General features: G+C 40.1%; 1 protein-coding gene across 1 annotated transcript; it reads left to right on the top strand.

Moving 5' to 3' along the window:
* Nucleotides 1–640: 640 nt before the first annotated feature.
* On the top strand, nt 641–24,834 carry LOC104593327 (Haloacid dehalogenase-like hydrolase (HAD) superfamily protein). The gene is made up of 7 exons (XM_010253086.3): nt 641–838; nt 1,748–1,817; nt 1,896–2,055; nt 5,371–5,452; nt 8,202–8,418; nt 23,491–23,555; nt 24,226–24,834. Exons 1-7 carry the CDS (start codon nt 746–748, stop codon nt 24,478–24,480), a joined length of 942 nt encoding a protein of 313 aa, XP_010251388.1. The 5' UTR covers nt 641–745; the 3' UTR covers nt 24,481–24,834.
* Nucleotides 24,835–26,204: the final 1,370 nt, after the last annotated feature.

Raw genomic sequence — 26,204 nt, forward strand, 5'->3', positions numbered from 1 at the left:
CAAGCTCGACTCGGTTCAAAGGTTGCAAGTTCGAGCTCGGCTCGGCTCAAGCTTGACTGCAAGCTAATTTTTTTCTAAAAATTAAAAATTATACATATAAAAATATATTTTTTTTATTTTACATACAACAAAATAAGAATTATAAAAATTATTTATTATTATATATAAAAAATAAAAAATAAAAATATACATATAAAAATTATTTTTATATTTTACATACAAAAATAAGAATTATAAAATTTATTTATTATCATACATAAAAAATAAAATTATTATATATATATATATATTAAAAATTATTTATTTTTATATATTTATATATTTATATGCATATGTATATGTATGTATGTATATATATATATGTATATGTATGCATGTATGTATGTATATATATTATAAAAAATTATTTATTTATTATACCAGGCTCGTGATCCTCACAAGCCGAGTTTCAGTGGGCTTGAGCTCAACTCGATTAGAAAAAGAGCTTATGTATCAGGCTCGAGCATGACTCGAAGCTCGATTTAAACCGAGCCAAACAGAGTTTGAATAACTCGTGAGAAGCTCAACCCGTGGACACGGCGCGATTTACACGTCGGACGAATCAGAACGACGGGCCAAGCACATATACGTGTGGTCTACGGTCTACGGACAAAGCAAACAATCAAGCAGCGCTTTAGTTTTTCAATCTTAAACCTCTGAACCCATTTGCAGGAAGTCACTTAAAGGGGCACCATTCAAGGAAAATATGGTGCCTAGATGCTCAATTTCGTCTAATGAGGTCCAGTTGTTCAAGAGCTTCACTGGGATTCAACGAATTGCAGAAACTCGTGCGTTCAAGGTACCCAGGAAAAGATAAAGAAGATTCAATTATTGTTATTACTATTTTTTTCATTTCTGTTTTTCCTTTTTGGCAGTTTCGTTTCTTTTTATGGTAAGGAAGTTGTTTACTGAAAACACCTAGAATTTTAATGAAGTTGAAATGGATACATTTTGTAACCTTGCCGATTTGGCTAGTTTCAGATGACGTCGAGGTAATTCCTCCTGGGCAATTCACAGTTCATGTTTGTATGGTCAAATTGTGATTTGTCGTTTATTTTGTAAATTTCGCTCCAGTAAGGTCAGAGTTTATGAGGTCATATACTCATTTGACTTGGTTGAGTCTTACCATATTGATACAATGACATGAAGTCAGTTCAGTAGACAACTATAAATCCTACATAACGCTTCCTTACTCATTTAAAATGGTTTAGCTTTATAGCACTTCTATAATATGTGGTGTTATAATACAATTTCTATGTGCATAACATCAATAGTACGTACGCTTTGATTGACTGCCATCAATATCAGATCATCGTTAGGTAGGATAAGAAACCAAAAGCTCTAAGGTGGTTAGTGCGAAATCTTGGTGTTGTGATGAATTTTACATTTTCTGCTAATAGCATAACCTATGGAACTGTAACTTCAAGTTCTGTTTTGGATTCATCGTCTCCTTGGTACTGTTTATTTTCAAATAAAAAACAAAAAAGAGAAGAAAAGAAGTGGCAGAATGTTTGATATGCCTAGCTTGCAGGAGTAGCAGGACATGTTGTCTCTGTCATCTCTCCAAAATTCAAGGTTGAACCTAATTCTATTTAACATGGCATTCAACCGTACTAGTGGTGCTATATTAACTTTTTGTTGCAGTATTGGCTGCTTTGACCCTTTCTCTCTCATAAAGGATACTCATCATTTTGTGGTATGTCTACAGGCTTGGTTCTTAGATCAGTTCGGGGTCCTTCATGATGGGAAACAACCTTATCCGGGTGCTATTTCGACATGTATGTTATGATTTATTGACTTTGGCATTTGGGTAAGCTTTTGCCACTTATTTTTTTTTTTTCTTTTGTGGGTAACAGTAGAAAATCTTGCAAACCTTGGTGCCAAGATGGTGATAATTAGTAATTCATCAAGACGTGCATCAACAACCATAGATAAATTGAAGAGCCTTGGATTTGATTCTTCTTTGTTCCTTGGGGCTATCACTAGTGGAGAGCTAACACATCAGTACCTGCAAAGGTTATACACCATATCTTCCATAATTCAAGTATTAACATCTCTAGTAGTTCTTATGTACACTTTGATACCTGTACATGCATATATATTCTACATTTTACGCCGGCTTAAGCAACATGCATCCAATGACTTCATAAGTCACTGTACAATATATGCAAGCTATACTTTATACTGGTATGCTCAACCTGATCTCTATGAGTTCATAATTCTCTATATGGTTTACTCCACGTAGTGTCTTTCTCAAGTTGTCTGATTAAAGTTATGATTGACTTGTTCCAGCATTGATCCTTGTGTCACATGGTTTTGGTTATTGGTAGGGAATATTAGATGTTCTTGTACTATCATTGCTAACTTGTTTGTGCCTTCTTAGGAGTGGCATGCTGGTTTAGTTATGAAATTTCTACCCTTTTTTTTTCCTAAAGCCAAATTTCAGGTAGATGATGATGACCTTGAAATAATACCTGGACAGGTAAAATATAAAAGCTTTACTACTGGGGAAATTAAGTAATCCAAAAGCTAGATGGTTGATGTAAGAGCCTTAATTCTCAGGAAACCTGATTACTTCAAAAGTCCAATTAACAGTTTTTACAATTAGAAGAGTCAAGAATTTCTATACTAGTCACACTACCCATCCTTGTACATTATTAAAGTAGGATTTGGAATAGATAGATTAACTTGTGCAAAAACCTTTCATGGATTCATTGCAGAAAAATGTTTTCTGGTCCTAATATTTGGTTCAGCTGAGTAAATGTAGAACTAGCTGAATTTATGAAAGTTAGTTGAGTTGAGTGACAGCTTGGTTGTTTTTTGGTTTTAGCTTGTGCAAAAGTTCTTTTTTCTTTTGAAAATAGCAAAAAGAAAAGAAAATAAAGAACAAATCAAAGGATGGTTTCCTCAGGGAAAATTGAATCTGAGTTAAATCATCCAAGTCATGAATGTACAAGTTACTTGGACATTGTTTTCATCATGACTTTTGTTTATCAATTTTTCACCTAGGTGACTTATCCTAACCTTGAATCTTCCTGTTAGTTCCGTGTTATGTGATCTCAGATTTAGTTTAACAATAATACAAGAAAAATTTGATTAACTTATATGGCAATTAATAATGAGAATAAAAAGAGCTAACTGCCATTATACATGTCCAGATAAAATAAGGCTGACAAAAATACTGAAATACTACATCCGTTCCACAGGAATGGATACTTGTTTACAACTAAATATCAAGGTGAGGCTAGGCAACTGGGTGCTACTTTGTCATCTAATTGGATATGATCCATGTTGACTACACTCACAGACAATATGGTTTTGTGTTTTAGAACACAAATGAAATCCACCATGGTATACAATGTGATATAGTGATTGCCTTGCCCTTTTCCTTGCTTAAGAAGATGCTGAACATATATGCAAAAGATGTGATATAAGGGTGTCCCTAGAAAATGTTTTGTTGCCTAGGCATTGCCTTTGATAGCTATTAATTGTGTTTTGAAACAATTCATCTCAGAAATGTGCTTTTGAGGATTCCATTAGTCTTACTTATCTTGTGTGGCATCTGAAAGAGGTCAGATACTTTGGGAAGCTTAAATCTAGTGGTAATAACCAAAATTAACCCCATTGGGTGCATACAAGTTATGGCTACCTCAGTATAGCAATTTCTAGGACCATTTTCCATATTTTTTCCCTTATGGTACATCTGAGATATAGCAAGTTTAAGACCATTTCCCACATTTTCCCCTTATGGTCCAGAAGGACAGAATATGTGAGATCTCTTGATCATTTCATTGGCTCAACATTTATCTGTAAAAATCTCTTAGTAATACCTGTCTAGTGGTATTCTCTAGTTCTCTAAGTCTATACCACATGTATGCATGGTTTTGACAAAAGATAAGTTCCATGGTCATCCAAAATTGAGATTTTTTTTTGATGAATAACAGAAACTGATTCATTACAATATTAAAGAAAGATGTACAAAGTGGATAGAGGGAGAGGTAAACTCTCTTAACTCTCCCTTAGATAGGAAATATGATTACAAGACAGCCCAAAACAAGTGATCCCTTTACCACCCCTCGCTTAGCTAATGTATCAGCAAAAGAGTTAGCATCCCTTTTCGCCCATTGCACATTGATTTCCATTCTTTGTGACAGCTATTTATTCCTTTTCTCATTAATATAGCTCCACCATCCAGCCTCCTCTTCCTTTTGCAGCGACTCAATAACTAACTTTGAGTTCCTCTCAATTACTAGCTTATGAATATTCAGCTCTTTAGCCTTTTGAAGACCTTCCAACACAGCCATTATTTCAGCCCTCAGAGAGTCTTCCACACCAATCAGACCCGAGTAGACGGCAATGATTCTTCCTTCCTCATTTTTGAAAACTCCCCTTATGCCTGAAGGACTTGGATTTCCTTCACTACTCCCATCAAAATTCAGATTTATGAATCTGCATGAAGGTGGGGACCAAATTGATCTTAAGGTGACCTTGGTAGGAGCTAAGTTGGCTACTTCCTTCCAATTTCTCACCAAATGATCTGCATGGCCTCCCTCAAAGAGTTCCAGAGACTTGACCTAGGGGGTCACCCTGACTGTAATGACTTCAATTAGGGCATCTCTTCTTCTCTCCTTTTCAAGAAAATTCCTCTGATTCCTTTCTTCCCAAGTTGTCCAACACACAACCGCCCTTGTGCATCATCTCCATAGTGATCTTCTCCTCTTCTTTGGCCAACTAGCAAAGGTAGAGGCAAACAAGCTTTGTATATTTGGTGAGGGGTTGCACCTGCACCCAAACAAAGAGAGAAACCATTCCCAAATTGAAGAAATAAAAGGGCAGGAGATTAATAAGTGGTAGCAAGTCTCACCTTTAGCCTTACAAAGAGAACACCAGCTAGGGGATATACACCAATTAGAGCTTTTTCTTTGAAGTAAATCGTAGGTGTTAATTCTCTCTAGAAAGGCTTCCCAGCAGAAAGCTCTAACTCTAGGTGGGATAGGCTTGCTCCAAACCTTCCTTATAGGAAAAGGCATCCCCAGGCTACCCCCTGGCTGTACTAAGGATGAGAAAAAAGAGGCACAAGTGAAGGAGCCAAAAGAATAAAGAGTCCAAAATCAACTATCCCTTTTAGTGGGATCCAAGAACCCCCCTTCCAAACTTTGGAGTAGTGACAAACCTAGACAAGGATTTATTTATGAAATTTTGGTGCATCCACTCTATTTTTTGAAAGTAGTTTGCAGAAAATCTTTATAGCAGGTTCTTGGTTATTTTGATTCTTTATGAAGATTGCTATACTGACATATTGAATGGGTCTTATGGCTTTCTTCTTTATAGGAGAGACAATGCATGGTTTGCAGCACTGGGAAAGTCTTGTATTCATATGACTTGGAGTGATAGGGGTGCAATATCTCTTGAGGTACTTGTAGGCTTTGAGTTTTTGCTTAGATTACTCTCTCTACATCTTTTTGTTTTGGAAAATCATGTAAATAGCTCAATAATCTATCACCTCAAAATTATTGGTATTACAAGCTTGGAACAAGATAAAACAAGATAACATATACGCTATTGGTTATGGTTGTACTAGTTTTTTAGTTATTTGACACTCTAAATTTTCTGTACTAGATGTTGGATCTTCTTGCTTCTTTATGTTGATGTTTACTATGTTAGTGAGACAATCATAAATGCTTATAATTGTACAATTGGTGCTTCTCCTCACAGCAGCTTTTTTATTTTTTATTTTTTTTGACAATGTAGTGGGAAATCTCCTAATCCTACTACAACTAACCAGGGTTCTCTCCCATCGTTCTTCCTGTCTGATATAGAAATGGCAATGCGAATAGTGTCAGTAAGAAATGTGGGGAAACTGAATGAAAGATTGGAGTTTTTGCATCGTTTCTTGGTTGGGAGATTCATCGGTTCTGATCCAGACATTGGAGATGTGGAGAGTTGGGCGTCGATGGAATGGTGCAGAAGGGGTTTTGTAGGGGTTCGAAAACTAGAAGCATGTTTTTTTCTGTTTGGTTTCGGGAGGAGGATCGACATGGAGAAGGTATTAGAAAGATAAAAGGCTGGTGTCAATAGGATTCTGGAATTATGGTTGGATAAGTGGCATCTGACACTTGGGCAACTGACAGAGGAGAGGGATTTTGTGTGGATTGATGTTTATGGAATCCCATTGCATGTATGGAGTACAGGGACCTTTAGACCAATTGGAGATGCATGCGGAAGGTTCAAACAGTTCGACTTCAGAAACTGAATTCAGGCGATTCAAAAGGCTGTAAGAGGTATGAATATTATAGCAAGTTGGGTAAGAAGGTAGCTAATGGATTGACGGATGGTTTAGGTAAGCAGGGAGTTCATAAACAGCAAATGTTTTGGGCTCAATTGTAATAGAGTGGGGATGTTTAGTATTGTAATGGGTTGTCAATGACACAACTTCTTGTTGTAATCTTCCCCCTTAATTTTATTAATAAAATCATTTGTGTTGCTGATCAAAAAAGAAAAAAAGAAACTAATAGTTGGACTCAATCTTGTTATGAGCCCAAGTCAGATTATGGTGGTGAACTTAGGGTTTGCTTGTCTAGCATTTGCTAAACTTAGACTTGGCTCAAGTCAACTTGTTTAACCAACTTTTAGCATTTGGTCCTTTCAAGCCCAAACTTTATAAACTCACAAAGCGGCTAGAGCCAACAATTTCTTTTTTTTTTAATTGGTAACTAGAAGTCTAGAATATTTATCGATGTATGAAAAACAACCTCTTATTGTACAATGTATAATGTATGCTTAGAACCCCATCAATTTATTGAAGGAAAGCCCTCAAACTAGAGAGCTTCTCCCTTAGACAAGTGGCATCTTATTTTCTCAAGATAGAGCATCTCAAAAGTGGTTACTCCCACTTTCAAACAAGAGCTTCCTTCCTCATACATGTTTTACCCACTCATAAAATATGAGCTTCAAATGGTAGTTACCTCCATTCTCAAAAGGGTAAAAAAACTCATTTCAAATAATGCAAGATCCACAGAGTGGGTTATTATTTAGAAATAAAACTTGATTTAATATCTTAAATTAAATTACAAATTTATATATAAAAATATCAAATAAAATAATAGCCTAAATTTACAACATGAAAAGTGAGTGTCAAACAAAATTTATCAGAACACATGAATAAAAAAAAATATCAGAATATATACAGGCCTTGTACTTAGTACCGGGGGGGGGTGTCATTCTCTAGTTTTAAATTATAAGGAGCCCCGGCAACCTGACTCCATTTACAACCATTCAACTTACATATAACCATCAACGCAGATGATCCCCAATCCCCAATACAACACTCCTCTATAGACCCTGCCTAGCAAGTGCATTAGTTAGACTGTTGTCTGATCTTTGGGTCCATGTGAATCTTGCCTGCAATTCCCTAGCCAACTGTTGTTTCTCTCACTTTGTGCTTGTGAATCCAAGAACCATAGCTGCTTTTTTTTTTTTTTAATCCAGTCACATAATTGTCCTTGATTCCCTTTCCACAGTTCCATAATACTTTTGGCCAATCTCAGACCTTGCACAAAGTCATCAGTTCTACCCTTGTGTAACTGATGGCATAGACATAGGAAAAATATCCATTATGTTCCCTTTGCTGTTTCTAAAACTATACCTTACCTACCTGGTTTGCCCAAACAACACCCACCAAATTTTAGTTTAATGAAATGGGATGCTGATAATTACCAAGAAGGAAATAGTGGATCTGCGTACTGAAGATGAACATGCTACTATCACAAATTTATATCTAATATATGACTATAATATATTACTTTCTAAACAACCTTAGCCCACCCAGGCCCTGCTTATTCTCGTTTAGCTAAAAGAGCTTGGCCTGAGGCTTAGGCTTGACTAGTGACCCTGAAAATTGAGCTGAAGTTTGGATCAAGTGTTCCAAACTCTTGAATGAGCTGGGATAATTCACTTTAGTTGTGCTAGCCTATTGGAAAGAATTTTCAGAATCATGTGAGACAAGATCTACTTATAGACACAAAATTCCAAACTAATTGCTAATCACAAGCTTATAATTGCAAGTATTTTTGAATATTCTTTTTAATGCAACTTTGCAAGGCATTTTAAAGGGAGCTGCAAGATGGTTTAATTCTCATTTTTACATCTATTTCTTGTTGTAGGGCCTAGGTTTAAAAGTTGTAGAGAATGTTGAAGATGCAGATTTTGTTCTAGCCCATGGAACTGAAGCCCTTGGCCTTCCTTCAGGCTCTACAATTCCTATGAAACTAGAAGATCTTGAGAAAATATTGGAGAGATGTGCTGCAAAGAAGATACCTATGGTGGTTGCAAATCCAGATTATGTGACAGTTGAAGCTAGAGCTTTGCGTGTAATGCCTGGTATGAATGTCTCCCAAAATCCTTTACAAATTGCTGAGAGAATGTAAAAATTCATCCTCTCTGCTTGTGGTGTACAAGCAACCTACTTGAAAGGGAATGATTATGAGGTCACTTCCAAAAACTTGAAATCCATTTGGCATGTTTCTGAACTGTGAGTACAACATGATATAATATGTTGAACTTTCAGAAAATACATCATTCATTTTATTTATCAAAAAAAGAAAATAGAGCATCCACTTTACATGGCACGAAATGGTTACAAGAAACTATTAACTCATCATTCAATAGGGGTACAGGAAGCTTGCAACATACTTTCCCTGTTGCATTCTAATGGACTGTCAGAAATGTATCATGTAGTTTTGATTATCTGATGTGTGTGTGTCTATTCTTTTGACCTAGACCATCTTGATGAAGTCAACACAGGCTTCACTCACGTACCTTTAGGCCCTCATGCTCATAGTATAGGATCCTTCTAATGCATGTAGGGCCCAACCCTTGAATATCAATTTATTAAAGCCCATAAGCAGGCCATTGTTGCATTATTCTGCAACCTAATCCTATTCTTATGGTCCATGTCTTGGAACCCAGTCCATTTTTCCTATCTAAATTCCTATCCTGTGGCCCATTATCAAGCCCACTCTATTAGGCCCAATGGTGTAAGAATTTAGAAGAATATTCCAACGGAAATTTTGAAGAAATAAGATTAGTGAGGGATTTTTTTGATATTTTTATAATTTTATTTTCCTGTTATGTAAGAAACAACTTTCTTTTATAGAAGGCATTGTACACTCCATTTCCATTTTAGTGAAAGAATTTTGAGATTTGTAGGCCCTAGCAACATTTTCACTTTGTCAATAAGTCTCTACAACTCTATCCCAGATCTCCTTAGCTGTGTTAGCCCATAAAATGTTCTTACTTATATGGGGTAAAGTAGAATTACACAACCAGATCATCACCATGTAATTCTCCTGTACCCATCAAGAAGAGTTAGTCTCGGGCTTTTTCTCTTCACCGGTGACATACCCTAGTTTTCCCTGAGCACCAATAGCCAATTTTGCTGATTGAGACCACTCTAAGTAGTTTGTACCATCCAACTTAACTGTAGTTATGGTTCCTACCCCAAAAGGGTCACTAGCACCTACTCTACCTAGTCCCATTTCACCTGTGGACTTGTATTCAACTCCACTTCCCTCCATAAGTCCTAGAATAGCTTAGGAAATCAACTGTAGATGAAGAAAAATAAATTAACCCCTTCAGAGGCCTCAAACACCGTTCTAGTACCCAGAAATCTTCTCCCACCAAGATTCCTTTCTCTGTAGGGGCAGTGGGAGCAGGTAGAGAGAGAAAAGGCTGCCGCTCCCTCCAGAGACCTCAGAAAATTCCAGAATTTGAACCACCCTTACAGAAGTCACCAAGAAATCCAAAAAATCCAAAGCACCCCTTCCTAGGTCAAAATTGAAGAATCCTACTGCAATCAGGACTCTTCCTCCTCCAGTTCTTCCTAATTTTGATGATCAACCCAAGATCTGACACCAAGGGTTCTAGATCCACCAAAAAATCTAAGAACTTGGTACTTTTGAAGTCTTTGATCCCTCTCTAACTCACCATGCAGTCAGCTGTTCTAGGGCTGCATGATGAAAGACTCAAAAAATCCCCAAAAACTGCTCTGATACCAAGTAGAAAAGAAACAACAATGATCTGATTTTATTAGTGAGAAAGGAGAAAGAGAGTTTTTAGTGAGAAGAGAAGAAGAGAAAGAGAAGAGATGGGGAGAAGCCAATAATAATCTGGCTGCCCCTCTCATTGTCTTAAATACTTATAAAAAATATTGATTACAAAGATTAATATGCCCTTAATAGGGCAGCTACTACTAACAACTTAAAAGCAGTCCCAAAAAGTTAATCATAAAACAACACAAACTAGTGGGCTTTGGGCCCAACAACACTAACAAATGGCCCAATGACACTAACTACTGGTTATGTACAAGAAAAACATAAAAAACTACTGAATTCCAACACAATCAAACTATGTGGCCTGCTGTTTCATCTATGGATGGAAGCTACCTTTTAGAGAGTCGCTTTGGCCCTGGGAGGGTTGTTAGAGGCTTTCAATACAAGTGATTTGAGTGCAACAAGAATTAGAGTCATCGAAGTTATGCTGGAAGTGGTTCCAAGGGCCTTGCAACTGCTAACTGAGGGTCTATGGAGCAAAGTTTGCGTAGCATCGGGAGCTGAAGTGTTTCTCTGGAGCAGGGAAAGAAAGGAAGAAGAGGAAAGGAAGGAAGAAGATGAAGGTGATGTCAAAGGTTGGGTGAGATGTGGCAGTGGAGAGAGAGAAACGATTGGTGCCAGGTGGTGGAGGGCCGGTCAAAGGTAAAGGAAAGCAGGTCCCCAAAGGAGGAAACCCAATCGTTCCTCATAGGGAAAGGAAACTGGCAGACTCCTATTAATGAGATGTGGGGGATTTCATTAATTCAAAATCGGACAGCTAGGAGGAAGTCTTATGCAGGGATCTTGTCAGAACAGGTTTCCGTGTCCAACAAGTCTTCTGAATAGGTGGCAAATTTAAATATTTTGGGTTTAGAGAGGCAGGTAGTGGTGCAGGTTAAGTCAATCCAACTCTGTAACTTGAGTGGTACAGGCTCAAGCTCCCTATGTAAGGCTCTCATTGAGTCATTTCCTTAATGAGCCACGTTCCGTGCTCTTTAGGGTTGCCAGGGGACAATAAAACAGTTGTATCATCATCCCCCTTGACTAGTAAGAATCCCCAAGCGATTGCAGTAGTGGTGACTGAGAATGCTTCTCGCCATGTCGGCATTCCCTAGAAAAGCTCAGTTGGTTGGATGGCTAGTAAGCTAGCTTGGAGACCAGTTACAGAAGAGAATTCCACTACCCCTGAAAGACCAAAGCCAAAGTTTAACAGAGAAGTTAGAGAGGAATCTGATGCAGACAATGATTGGGAAGATGTGCAGTTCAAAGGTGATGAAGAAGTAAATCAACCTTCTAGTATTGGAAGCCTTGACTCAACTAAGGCTCACAAGTGGCTAGGTGATGATGATTATCTTTTTTGAAGAACATTCTTCTTTTGGCACTGTAGAGAAAATGATTGACCAGCTCCGCTCTGGACCCCCCCGCCCCCCCTCTTTTCAACTAGTGAGTGTTCTTCATCTTCATTCTTTTTTATCTAAAAGATTTTTATTAAAAATAAGATCCTCCTTCCTCTTCTTCCTGTTCCCCTTCCTCATCCTCCTTCCTCCTTCCTCCTCATCCCCCTCCTCTTAAGGAGGCTTACACCTCTTAGGTTCTAAACTATGCCTCACACCTCTAGGTAGTGGGATGCGTCGCGTCACACCTCTGTATTTTAAAACATTGATAACAAGCTCCACATTACATATCTGATAACCCAATACCTCCCCTAACCTATTCCAAAATCCTCCTTTTCTAGCTAACCGAGTTTTGGAAGATTCTACACCCATTCCGTCACTGTTCTGCCCACAGCCGCAACCATCTTCTCTATACTGCAAGCTTTGTCTTCGAAAGTCCTTCTGTTCCTCTCCTTCCAGATGTTCCAACAAATTGCAAATGGGATACAACTCCATAACATCTTCACCTTCTTACTTTAACAAAAGATTCCAGTTTTGTTCCCTGCAGCAATACTCAGAAGATTCTTGACCACCTCTCTCCTCTTCCCGTCTCTCAATCCCCTTATATTCCAAGGTAAAGCTTCGCTCCCACCACTCCCCCCCCCCCTCTAGCAACCCTTCTATTCCTCTTCCAGCAGCCCTACTAATCTCCCTTCCCCCTATTCCCCTCCTTCAGCAATTCCCCAACTAGCCCTTTTTTCTTGCTCCTCTCTTCTAGACCTCTTGTACTGATCAATAGTCTTTCTCACCACCACTTCTCCTCCCAGGAAGAACAGACCCAAGGTTTTGCCTACCTCTATCTGTCTTTCTGCCACCTTCCCATTATAAACTCTATTTTTCTCTTCCACCCCTCTTTTTCTTTTTGTGCCAGACTTCTTACCCCCTGAGTCGGAAACCGTCTTCCCTTCCCCTTCGGTTTCAGCCCTTGAACTACCCCTAATTGAAGGTGGAATAGAGACGGGAGATGTTTCAGAGGGAGAAACACAAATAGACTGGGTTCCAAGGGTTAAACCTACCTCGTTAAGCTCTCTGGCCTCTTGCTGACTGAAGCCAACTTCAATTCTATCTGGAATCACCTCTTTCCTTGCCAAAGGTGAGCCTTTATCGCTCAAGGTCATGGCCGCCACCACGTTTTCCGTCCTACCTTCATCTAAATTCTCCACCCCAACTTCTTCCTCCCTTACTTTTGAAACGGTTGCAACCTCTGTTACATTTATCTTTGACGAATGATTGTCGCACGCCAAAGACTTCTCTCTTCCTAGTGAAGCAACGATCTCTTCCTTTTCTCCCCCATTTGTGTTTGTCTGAAGGAACTTCGCCTTCCCTCCCTCCCAAACCCCGATCTTCTCGTTCCCTTCGTATCTCGTTATCACCCAGATCCAGTCCTCACTGATAGCCGATTTCCTTTTCTTGGGCGGAGGAGCTGGATCGGTTTCTCTTGTCTTCGAATGCACGAGTGAAATTCCCCCAGAGCCCCTCATGCTTTTGACCTTTTTGCCCCTTCCTCTCCTTTTACACTCTATCGAGATCCTGCTAAAGCAATGATCCTTGTTCCTTCTCACTTGAGTGACACAACCGGTTCCTCCCTCCCCTTCTTCCCTAGCTCCTCACGAGAATCCCGGTCAAACTATGGGTCTACGTCCATTCCATCCACTTGTCCCTCCTTTTTATCCTCTCTGGTCACCCCTTCATCCACGTGTGCCTTCCCACTTAACCCTGAGTTTGACTTAGCAACTTCCTCCTCCACTCGACTCTTCTACTCCTTCACTACTTCTCCCTCCTCCCCTCTCGACTCTTCGGCTCCCTCCCTTCCTCCTGCCCTTCCTCTACTTTCGCCTCTGAACTCCCTTAAGCTTTAGAGCATCCAACTTCATCCTCAAATCTCCACTTTTCTCTACGCTTCAAGTAAGGCTTCTCCTCTTTACGATAGGTCTCATCAACCCCTTCTACTAGCAACCTCAGCTCATACTCCTCCCCTGCAAACTCCAGGATCAACCTCCTAGGTACATCTGCTAGATTCTCAACCTCGACTAGGATCCTTGCAACGTCAATCTTTTCCCATGTTCTATTACGATCGCCAAATTTTATGAATCTACCACAAGCTGCAGCCACTTCTTCAAAGGTCAGAATACTCCACGCATGGAGTGGGGTCCCCACTACACCAATCCATGTCGCGTAGCTCGCTTCCCCCCCTTTAGCTCCCCAATTGTCGGGAACCACCAGCCCAACCCTAGGTCTATAACTCTTTCTTTTATCTATTCCCCTTTCAACCTCCTCTACGAATTCCTTCGGGTGAAACATGAACAACCATAGTTCTGCATTCAATTTCTTCACCCAGCCATTCTCACTGCAACTTATCTCATCAATAGGATTCCTTCACGAATCTTGGACATGAAAACTCCTTTTAACTTGTTGCATCTTGATAAGGAGTAGTTTTCTATTATTCCCAAAGCTTTTGGATGCACTTGTTTTGTCCATATCCTTGGGCCCAACCATTCTAAATTTGATCCTAAGGCTACAAAGTGTATTTTCCTTGGGTATGCATAAAATCAGAAGGGGTATTGTTGTTATGATCCTGTCTCAAGAACCTGGTTTGTATGTATGGATGTCACCTTCTTTGAAGATGTCCCCTATTATCCTAGAGTTCCATCTCAAGGGGAGAGTGGTGAATAGGGCATTTTTGCTCAGGATGTCCATTTGCCTAGTCCTGTGAATAAAGGGGAGTGTAATGAGGGGTGTTGTCAAAAGTGTAAAGAATTGAGGGTGTTTCATAAACGATAATGGAGGCAAGTTGGTTCCGGAAATGAACAATCCAGGCTAATTTTAGTCTCCTCTATGGCACCAGATTCAGGTATTACCTCCTCTTTACCCACTCCTATTACAAATGACATACCCACTACCTCCATTGAGCCTCAACCACTTTCAGATGATCTTGACCTCCCTATTGCATTACACAAAGGGAAGCGTCAGTGTACCTCATCTACTGCCCATTATATCTCCCATTTCCTTTCTTATAACCACCTTTCATCATCATATAAGTCCTTTTTAGCCTCCATTGCTGCCATTCGTATTCCTAGGACTGTGCAAAATGATACATGGGAACTGGTCGATCAGCCAAGAGGGAAGAAACCTATTGGGTGTAGATGGATATTCATAGTAAAGTATAATGCTGATGGTACAGTTGAAAGATATAGGGCTAGACTAGTTGCTAAGGGATGCACACAAACTTATGGTATTGATTATTTTGAAACCTTTGCACCAGTTGCCAAAATGAATACCATTAGGGTTTTGCTGTCTCCTGTTGCTAAATTTTCATGGCCATTGTTTTAAATGGATGTTAAGAATGCATTTCTAAGTGGTGACTTGTAGGAGGAGGTGTATATTGGAGTTGCCTCCTGGCTTTTATGATGCAGAGATTGGTAAGAAAGTCTATAAGTTGAAGAAAACTTTGTATGGTCTGAAACAATCTCCAAGAACATGGTTTGATAGATTCAAACCTACTTTAGAAAGATTTGGCTATGTTCAAGCCTAGTTGGATCACACTCTTTTCATTAGAAGGGAAGGCTCTGCTTTGACTCTCCTAGCTGTGTATGTTGAGGACATTATTGTGATTGGGAGTGATGTTAATGAAATTAATTCTCTTAGACAATTGCTTAATCAAGAGTTTGAAGTAAGGGATCTGAGTGAGTTGAGGTGTTTCTTAGGGATTGAAGTGGCAAGGTCCAAGCATGGCATTTTTATTTCCTAGAGAAAGTATGTTCTTGATCTCCTAAAAGAAACAGGAAAATTGGGGGTTAAACTTGCAGATGCACCCATCGAACAAAATCATAAGATAAATGTGGAAGATGGTGAGCCTCTTGAAGATAAGGTATGTATCAACAGTTTGTGGGAAGGCTTCTCTACCTATGCCTGATTCGCCCTGATATTTCTTATGTTGTCAGTGTTGTTAGTCAGTACATGCACTCTCCCAAGACTACTCACCTCCTTGTTGTTAAAAGGATTTTAGCCTACTTGAAAAGGTGTCTAGGTCGGGATATACTTCTTAAAAATATTGGCCATATGAACATAGAAGTAAATACTGATGTAGATTGGGCAGGATGTATTGATGATAGGAGACCTACCTTAGTGTATTGTGCTATTGCTGGAGGAAATCTAGTTTCTTGGAGGAACAAGAAACAAAATGTTGTTGCTTGCTCCAGTGCTGAAGCTGAATATAGGTCTATGGCTAATGGTGTTGCTGAAGTGTTATGGCTGAAACCATTCCTTGAAGAATTGGGAATGGAATATGAAAGACCCTTGATGTTGTATTGTGATAACCAGACGGTCATTAACATTGCTGATAACCCAATACAACATGATGAAACCAAACGCATTGAAGCTGACAAACATTTCATCCGGGAGAAAGTTGCCTCTAAGAAGCATGCCTTCCTTATGTGGCCTCTGATATGCAGTTTGCTGATCTCTTCACCGAGGCAGTCACCAAAATCAAGCTTGAGACAGATTTAAGCAAGTTGGGAATGACAAATATCTTTTCCCAACTTGAGGCGGAGTGTAGAGAAAATGATTGACCAGCTTGTGGTCCCTCTTCTTTATTATTTCCTGATGATATATTACTGTTATGCTGCTGTGAGCATGTGTTTTTTACTGTTGTTACTAGCGACAGGGGTATTCCTATCATTGTACCTCTTTTATTTTGTGACTAATATAAATAGCACTTGGGGCAGCAGATCAAATGAGGTTTCCACACCTTTTTTTTTCTATTCTTTCTTCTCTTCTCTTCATCTCTGCACTTTTCTTTCTTCTTTTTCTGATTTCTTCTTGCTAAAACAGGTCTGAACCTCATTGGTTTCAAACAATTGGCACCTTACCGCTGAAGGAGTTTGGGTCTAATTGTCGGAGACAAGTTTTGGAGAGAAAACAAATGAAAGGGTGTGTCTAAAGTGACCACACGCCCAAAGAGAGTTGTATTATATATTGTTAAAGTACAAAAGGCTACGGGTGGATTCGAGCTAAGCTGAGCCGAATACCTAGCTATTCGAGCTTGGCTCGCCAAAACAATGCCAGGCTTGGACTCGATTCAAGTTAAAGGCTTGAGCTTGATTTCAGCTCGGCTCAAAAGCTCGCAAGTTCAAGCTCGGCTTGAGATCGATTGCGAGCCAAGCTTCCTATAAAAAATAAAAAATTATGCATAAAATAATTCTTTATTTTACATACAAAAAATTAAGAATTATAAAAATTATTATATATATGTATGTATGTACGTACATAAATAATAAAAATTATATATATATATATATATATATATATATATATTAGGCTCACGAGCCTCACGAGCCGAGCTTCACTAGGCTCGAGCTCAGCTTAAACTGAGCTGAATCGAGCTTTTCACAAGCCGAGCTCAAATAGCTTGTGAAAAGCTCGATTCATTTTCCACCCCTATGGGAAAGGGCAATTGTGTCCTCCACAAGTACAAGAAAGAATAAAAGAACAATTATAATGTACATAAGATATACAATAAAATGGTGCTCCCATAAGAGATCAGCACAAACGATTCTCTACACCGATGAGGCTCTTGCAGATTGTGAAGTGATTTCACCTATGACTGATGGGGAGAACTTAGACAACCTTACTTTGAGCCAAAGGATGCTTCATAACATTGGGGTTTTTTGGATGTAACTTGATGTAGGGCAAAGTAGTACAAGGTCTATGTCCACGAGAAGTTGAATAGAGTTTTCTCTTGAAGGAATCTGATTGGTCTGTGCTTTCCAAGGGTGTGGCTTGCGAAAGTGTTGATTAGTGAGTTATCTACTCCTCTGTGTATCCTTCCTCTAGTATTTGTTTCCATGCTCTTTCTGGAGTCAATGCTAATACTGTTGTTTATGTGTCCTCTGTGTTTGCAGAACTAGTCTCACTTCAAAAGCCCTTGGATGCTGAAAATCTTTTTGCCACAAAGCTTGGAAGTGTTCTGGATGTAGGGGAGATGGGGATATGTTATGGGCCCGGGCGTAGGATCTCGTCACTGGGCGGTTTGTGGGGGAAACTCCTTGCCTTCCCTTGCCCTTCCCTTTGCGAGTTGACCCTATGGTGGCAGACCGAGGGGTGATTTGTTCAAGAGATCACCTAACTCTCCTTGCTCCTTTTCTTGACTGAAAATTCGATACCTTTATTGAATGAAATCAGCTCCTTAAATAGGAGATTACAAGAGGGTTTCCTTCTTGTATTCGGCTAAGGTAGTCCCTCTCTTATCGCAACTTAAACTTCTATCAAAACTCAAACTCCTACTACTAAGGGGAACACAAAAATAGGGGATAAGGGAAAGGTACAGTTGGCATTGGCGAGAAGGGCTGCTGTGGCCAGATAAGAGTGGGCCCACCCGGATGAGCTGTCATGTGGGCCCTGCTCTACTACTGGCACGAGCGTCTCTCCTTGCTGCTGATGTGAGGCGCGTGTTGCTGCCGTGTGGTGCGTGCTGCTGTCAAGTGCTGCTAGGCGTGTGGCTGGCAGACTGTACCACGGCGTGCTGTCAGGCAGCCTGTACCGCGGCGCGCTGCCGGGCGGTGCGTGCCTCTAGACGCGCTGCTGTGCGTGCTGCTGCCTGTGATTGCGACGCAACGTTTTGCTGGGTGTCGTGTCCATAACAGGATAAATGAGAGTAAGAGAGAGTCCTTGATTTGGGGTTAGTTAACCTGACAAATTTGGTGTTAGAAAATGAGAGGGGTTTGGTTGAAATAGGAAACCAAGGAAGAGTTAGATCCTCCTCCGGAAGCGAGGTGTCGTCTTGCTTTGGCACCAACAAGACTGGTGAAGAGAATGGAGAGCGGCTGGGGCGTATAATTCCCTGTTCCAGCATCTCTGTACACTACCTTTCTATCTCGTCCTTCTGTAGGTGCAGGTAGCGGTACGGCCTCACGACAACAGGTCCTGCCCCTGGTATTAAGGGAATCCGATGGTCACACGACTGGCCAGGTGGAAGGCCCTTAGGCTCTGAGAATATGTTTGAAAAATCGACAAGAAGCTTATCCATCTCTGCGGTGTGCAAGGCGTCGCCATGGAGAGTATGCACCTGTGGTTTTCTTGCTCTCATCTTGGTCCCTTTCCAGGTGACCCGTTTCCCATGTAAGTCAAACGTCATGGTCAAGGCACTGAAATCCCATAGGATGGGGCCGAGGGTGATGAGTCACTTAATTCCCAACACTATGTCGAACTCGTCTAGGGTCAGTACAAATAGATCTGCAAGGAATGGTTCAGAATCCACCGATTTGGACGCTTCGGCAGATCCCGGGATTGTGAACTCTCTCCCCATTTGCTACAGCCACCTGGAGCCGTGGTCTGTCTTCCATTGGTAGCTTCAGTTGGAGCGCAGCTTGCTTGCTGATGAAGTTGTGGGTGCTCCCTGAGTCAACCAGAATCCGCACCTGTTGTCCTGCCACCTGGGCCTGCAGCTGCATGGTTTGGGAGTTTTGGACTCCAGTGATGGCATGGAGGGAGATCTCGGGTTCTAGTGCCGCCTATTCCTCTTCTTCTTCCTCCAGCTTGTCTACCAGAAGGCAAAATAACCGCTTGCAACGGTGGCCGGCTGAGTACAACTCGTCACAGTTGAAGCATTGGCCCTTGGCTCGGCGTTCCGCCATCTTGGCCCTGGATAAGCGCCTAATGGGAGGTGTTGTCGTGCTGCTACCCATGCTAGTTGCAGATCGGGTAGTGTTTCTGGTGAAAGGGCGTTGTTACCTGTTGGCAGCTATCGAAGGCCCTCCTGCTGTAGACCTTGGGTTCGCCCAAGTCGTTGCGGGACGCCCCATGCTAGACGGCCCTCGGCTGATCTGCAGCTTGCGCTTGAAGGCTCGGGCCAGATTCATTGTTGTGACCAAGTTGGGTGGGCTCTGCATCTCCACATCAACTCTCAGAGGCTCAGATAGGCTGGCTGTGAACATATCCACCTGCTGGTCTGGCCGAACTGACGAGGCTCTGGCGAGAAGGGTCTGAAACTGCCGCTGATACTCCGCAACGGTCCCGGCCTGCTTGAGGTTAATGAGCTCCCCCAAAGGGTTGCTCGTTAATGGGGGCCCGAACCGGAGGAGGCAATACGACTTGAACTGGCCCCAACTAAGGCCTGGTTCTTCCTGCTCCACTCGGTAGAACCAGAGTTGTGCTTCATCGGTCAAGTGGAATGCTGCCAGGCTGACCTTGTCCTTCTCTTCCGTGCGCTGATTGCGGAAGAATTGCTCGCAGCGGTACAGCCATCCAAGTGGGTCACCGCTGCCGCTGTATGAGGGGAACTCCAGACGACTGTATTTGGGTATGATTGCTGTTGTCGTTCTGTCGCTCACCGGAGCCCTCTGTCCGATTTGGGCGGCGGCTGTGGTTAGTGGCTGCCCCTTCAGGGCTCCCTTTCCTGGTGGAGAAGTATAACTCCAGTAGATGCCGAAGTTCCCTGACGTCCTCTTTAACTCCTCTTACCTCCGTGTGATTTTCCACGAGACGGTGTTCCAACTCGTGAACCTTGGACGATAGCTGCTCCATGTCGCCCATGACGCTTGGCTCTGATACCAAAATGTTATGGGCCCAGGCGTAGGATCTCGTCACTGGGCGGTTTGTGGGGGAAACTCCTTGCCTTCCCTTGCCCTTCCCTTTGCGAGTTGACCCTATGGTGGCAGACTGAGGGGTGATTTGTTCAAGAGATCACCTAACTCTCCTTGCTCCTTTTCTTGACTGAAAATTCGATACCTTTATTGAATGAAATCAGCTCCTTAAATAGGAGATTACAAGAGGGTTTCCTTCTTGTATTCGGCTAAGGTAGTCCCTCTCTTATCACAACTTAAACTTCTATCGAAACTCAAACTCCTACTACTAAGGGGAACACAAAAATAGGGGATAAGGGAAAGGTACAGCTGGCGTTGGCGAGAAGGGCTGTTGTGGCCGAATAAAACTGGGCCCACCTGGATGAGCTGTCATGTGGGCCCTGCTCTACTGCTGCTGATGTGAGGTGCGTGCTGCTGCCGTGTGGTGCGTGCCACTGCCGTGAGGTGCGTGCTGCTGTCGAGTGCTGCTGCCGTGCGGTGCGTGCCGCTAGGCGTGCGGCTGGCACTGTACCGTGACGTGCTGCCAGGCAGCCTGTACCGCGGTGCTGCCGGGCGGTGCGTGCCGCTAGGCGCGCTGCTGCCTGTGATTGCGACGCAGCGTGTTGCCGGGTGTCGTGTCCATAACAGGATAAAGGAGAGTAAGAGAGAGTCCTTGATTTGGGGTTAGTTAACCTGACAAATTTGGTGTTAGAAATTGAGAGGGGTTTGGTTGAAATAGGAAACCAAGGAAGAGTTAGATCCTCCTCCAGAAGCGAGGAGGGAGAATAGGAAGCTATAGAGAGACCAGTGGAACTCAAGGAATTGCCTAAAAAGAAGAAAAAGAAAGACACTCAAGAGAAGCCATTACGGGTCAAGGTGTACACAAGGAAGGATAAGGGTAAGGAAGGTAGGAAAAGGAAAAGGAGTGAAGTGGAAAAGTTGTTTAGTGAGATAGACTATGATAGGGGAGAGAGCAAGAGGAGAGGTAGAAGAGTGGAAGGTTTTTATCGAATGATTTTGAAAGTTGGGCCCAAAGTTGGTTTTGGAATGAAGATTGTAAGTTGGAATGTGAGGACTAGGGACTGCGAAGAAAAGAAGGATGATATAAGAAACTCTTAGAAAGGAGATGTGGTGTTATTGCAAGAAACAAAACTCTAGGAGATTGACAAGAGATAGATTAGGAGCATTTGGAGTGTAAGGGGTTTGAGTTGGGTCTTTGCACCTTCTTGAGAAGCCTCTAGAGGTATTCTAACTATTTGGAAGAATGAGTTGGAGGGTCTGGAGGAGTTAATAAGGCAATTTTCAGTATCAAGTAAAATCAAAAGAGCGGCTGATGGTAAGGAATGGGCATTGACAAATGTTTATGCTCCAAATTCCTGTAGAGATTGGGTTCAATTCTGGGAAGAGCCAAGTGTAGTTAGGGGCTTGTGGGAGGGACCTTGGTGCTTGGGTGGTTATTTCAATTTAATATGGTTTTCAACAAAGACAAATAACCCAAGGGAATGACTACAAGTACGAGGAATTTTGATGAGTTTGTGGATTTATTTGAACTAAAGGAACTCCCACCGCTACAAGCTAACTTCACTTGGTCGAATTTTCAAGACTCCTCGATTCATTTGCTCTAAACCGGACAGGTTTCTTTTTCTTAGTACAAGGAACATTATATAATGGTCCCTCTCCGTTTAGCTTTGGAAACATGTGATTGATCCTCACCTTTGTGGAGACTGGAGAAGGTAAAATCTTGGTGGTAAGAATAAGATCGTAGAGGCTCAAAGAGAGGTGCCAGTTCCTTGAGGAAACTAAAGAGACTAAAAGAGAAAATAAAAGCCTGGAATAAGGATCCTTTTTACTGAAGTTGGATAAGAAAGAAGCTCTTTTGTTGAATAAATTTTCTTTTTTATTTATTTTCAGAAAAATACATAATCTGTTTTGTTCTCAGTAAAAATGATCTATTTGACTTGAATTTGAACCACTTTTAAATATTATTAAATGTTAATCCTCTTTTTAAAGTATATGTTTACTATTGCCAAATCATAAGCTGTTATAAATTGTAAAATTGTATCTCTTATTCCAGCTGTCTCCTTGAACCCAAATTCTCCATACACCCTATCATACTCTGCAGTTCTTTCCCCTACATGACCATTTAGATCTCATTTTATTAAAAACCGTATTTCCATTTAGAATTTCTTGAATTAGTTCATCTAATTTTTTTCTAAAATCATCTTTTAATGTTTTTTAACAGCACTAATTACTAACAATATCCATGCCTAAACAAATCTAATTAAAATTGGTCTATCCCTAATTCATTTAACATATACAATTTCGTTTTTAGATTCTTCCCTACTATTGTCGCTATCTCATTTTTATTATTTATTTCTCTTTTATAACATAGTTTATAATCATCAATTTCTTCTGCTTTTTCCCTTCCATTTTATTTTCTTGTGATTGTCAACCAAAGAAGAATTTCACATTGGACATTCTTATGTAATTTAATGAAAGAAAGTTGTTGCAGGAGAAGAAGAGAGAAGAGGAGAGAAGAAGAGAAGGATGGGACAGAACATATTGTGAGGCTCAATTGAGACCCCATCAGCTTTTATACTTTAAGTAATAAAAAATGAAATTACAAGTCTGCCCCTCCTTAGGCAGAAGCAGTTATAACACCTCATAATGAAATAAAAATAGGCCCAGCCCACAATAATAAGAATAAACAGCCCAAAGATATAAACAACTAACTAATAGGCCCATTAATCCACTAACAACCATAAACATAAGTTAACTCACTTTCTGCACTTGTAAGCATGCTATCATTAATCCTCCTTTTCATTGTGTCAACTAGTTCCATAGTCTTATCTATTAATGTTCCTACATTCAGTGCTAATTGAATTCCTGTCTCTTTGACTAACTCCTTTATCCACCCTCGTCCAAAAAAATGTGGAAACTCTTTGCCTCTCTCACACTGAAAACAGGCATTGTTGTAGCATGTAGCTTTCAGGAACATCCAACATACCCTTGACCATTTCTCATTACATTCAGGTTAAGGTCTAGCATGTTTCTTCTTGAGAACACCCTATCATGAACACAAAATGACAATTCAGGATCTATGTTCATAAGAGTTTGGCAAAAATTTTAATGCCATCTGCCGACCTAATACAACCCTCCTTTATCCTGGCTCAAGAATGACAACCTCACACTGGTGGAGTTAATTATGCTCTTTACTATATTTTTTTTTATCGTTTTCTTTCATGTACATTATTAATTTAAGGATAATGGTTATTGTACAAGTTCTAGTATTTTTGCATCCTCTTTGGGGGATGATTATCCAACTCTCATTTCTTTTCTTTGTCCTGATCTAAATATTGTTAATCTTAATAGGTACACTGGCAGCCAAATATGAAAAGCTTGGAGGTGAAGTGAAATGGATGGGAAAACCAGATAAGGTGATGCATACATAGCATTTAGACATTTGTTCTGATACTATGAATACACTACTGGGCAGGAAAAAAACATTCAGAATGCTCAATTCTGGACATGTACAATATGATATTACACCAGCTTACTAATTGTGTGTATATGGGTCATGCAGTCAGATGCACTGTAGGAGATTAAACTGAGCTACCAACTAATTGAATAAGTTTGACCTTATAATCATATAGGTTTCTTTTATTCTTTTATACCCTATTATCATTTTTTCTTCCCTTTCTGTAATTGTCCTAAAGGTAGCAATTAATTGGTTTTGTAAGTTTATCTAGTTCAATGAAGTTTCAGTAGAAGATATTCTGAAGATCTGCCAACAGTGGATCCTATCCACTATGCATTTTCACTTTGCACTATATTTAGCCTATGATACCCGGATACCTTACCTATACCAGGTTGCTTATTGTGTTGGAAATTTTAGTGTAAATTTCATATATGATACCACATCCAGCCATGTTATATCTGGGTAAGATAGTATTTAGCCACAAGAAAGATGCTAGATATCTTGGTTGAACTATAGTTTTTTTTTATTCCTTTTGTTTCTTCTTCCTGTTTCATCTCCTTTACCTAAATAATTCTTTCTTCCCTTCAGTTAGTTAATGGATATTTATATGCTAGTGGATCTTATGCCAGGTAATCTATAAAGAAGCCATGACAATGGCAGGTGTTGATGCTTCTGATTGTATTGCTGTTGGGGACTCCCTCCACCATGATATAAAAGGTGCAAATATAGCTGGAATTCATTCAGCATTTATCACTGGCGGGATCCATGCAACCGAACTTGGTCTGAGCAATTTTGGAGAAGTTGCAGATTCATCTTTTGTCCAAGCCCTTGCATCTAAATATGGTGCTTATCCAACATACGTGCTGCCAGCATTTACATGGTAGTCTTTTGATATTGGTAATATTCTCTCTAGTCCATTTATGTCATGAAGATGGAGTCCTAATTAGCTCAGGAATGAAATATTGAGAAATAGGATCCTCTCTGTGGTTTAAATGGCACATTCATAATGGAAGGGAGCATGGAGTCTCTATGGATTACCATATCCAAGAGATTTTATCTAAGAAGGATGTTTTTTTCTTTCAATTTTATCTTTTTACCAGTAGGGGACAATCGACAATGTGTAAGTATTGTTGATTGCAAAATCATATCATTTTCCTTCTAACATATTTGTGAATTGCCAAATCTCTATTTGAGACAAATAATGTGGACAAAGAAAATGTAGTCAAATGCTTAAAGCATGAGCTTGGTGATGCCTAGGCAATCAATTGCTCTAGCTAGGTTCCTAGGGCCTAATGACTGCACTATAGTCTGGTTGAAGGCTTTGTGGTAAGTCACCCATACTTCTGTGCATAGATTTTGTACATTAGTCCTTAAATAATAATATTATGCATTGGTTTTACTATTATATTATTTAATTGAATATAAAATTGAATCATCGTTATTTGAATTAAAATAAGGGCCATTTTCCAATTTGGGAGGTGTGGACTGGATATGAACCCGGGGCAAAAAGTAGCAGATATGGCCCTCTAGGACTTAATCCTCATTCTCATGCTTGTGAACCCGAGGTTGTACCAAGCAATGGTCTATGCATTAGACTTATCATCATACGATAGAGAAGATTGTACCAAGCAATGGTTTATTGCTTGTACCAAGCAATGGTCTATGGCCCTCTAGGACTTAATCCTCATTCTCATGCCACCTTTTTTACCTTTTTTAGTAGGTCGCCTAAGCCTAAGCCAAATTTCTATTTTGATCAAAATATATTTTAATTAGTCAAATAAGTATATATAAGTTGTTATAGAATGTTTTTTTTCTTTCTTATTTTTTTGACACTATGTTGTTAGTTATCTAAAAGAAAGGTCATTACCCAATGCCAGTGCGAGCTATCTAGGGTCTAGAGTGGTATTCCTAACCTTTGGCATTTTTTCTCGTACAAAGTGGCCACCCTCAGAGTTGAACTGACAATCTCATTCTTGCCAGCCCAAAATTTTACCATTACACCAAGTAATGGCCCCTATGGTGTTCTTTGGTGAAACGGAGAAAAAGAAAATCTTATCAAGGTTTTATACAATAAAATCTCTCAATTTAGATGAGGAAATTGAACTGTTGAAAATAAAATAGTGTTCCCCCATAAATTATTATATTGATATCATATACTATCATGGTTCATAATGTCGGTGATATTTGGTGAAATTTCTCCAAAATTTTCTTATTTTGTTAGGGAGTTATATAAGTTATTTAGAAATCTTTTTTTTCAAACATTTTCAATATATTGTCAATATATTAGTGATATTTCAAATTCCAATATTGATAAATTATACATTTGAGGTTTAAAATTTTAGAATATTATTAGAAATTTTATGATGACATCATAATCAACCATGCCCTATCCCAACTATATGGGGTCAACTGCATGAGTCCCGTTTCACCAATCCAATATATTTAAATCCATATCCACTATTAAATTATTAGTGCTTAAATCATTTATTGCTACCTCTACCATGTCCTTTTTGGTCTACCCTAGCTCTTCTAGCCCCTTCTACTTGTAACAAATCACTTCTAACTAGAGTTGTTGATGGTCTTTTATGTAATGACCAAACTATCTTAG

This window comes from Nelumbo nucifera, chromosome 7 (assembly GCF_055504915.1).
Source record: "Nelumbo nucifera cultivar China Antique chromosome 7, China Antique-T2T, whole genome shotgun sequence".
NCBI lineage: Eukaryota > Viridiplantae > Streptophyta > Magnoliopsida > Proteales > Nelumbonaceae > Nelumbo > Nelumbo nucifera.

Bases quoted from the DNA above. Each gene is read 5' to 3' on its own strand.
- LOC104593327 (XM_010253086.3), top strand. From the start codon at position 746: ATGGTGCCTAGATGCTCAATTTCGTCTAATGAGGTCCAGTTGTTCAAG. The intron at 2,056-5,370 runs GTTATACACCAT...TCTTCTTTATAG, and splicing joins ACACATCAGTACCTGCAAAG to GAGAGACAATGCATGGTTTG. The intron at 23,556-24,225 runs GTGATGCATACA...ATCTTATGCCAG, and splicing joins GGATGGGAAAACCAGATAAG to GTAATCTATAAAGAAGCCAT.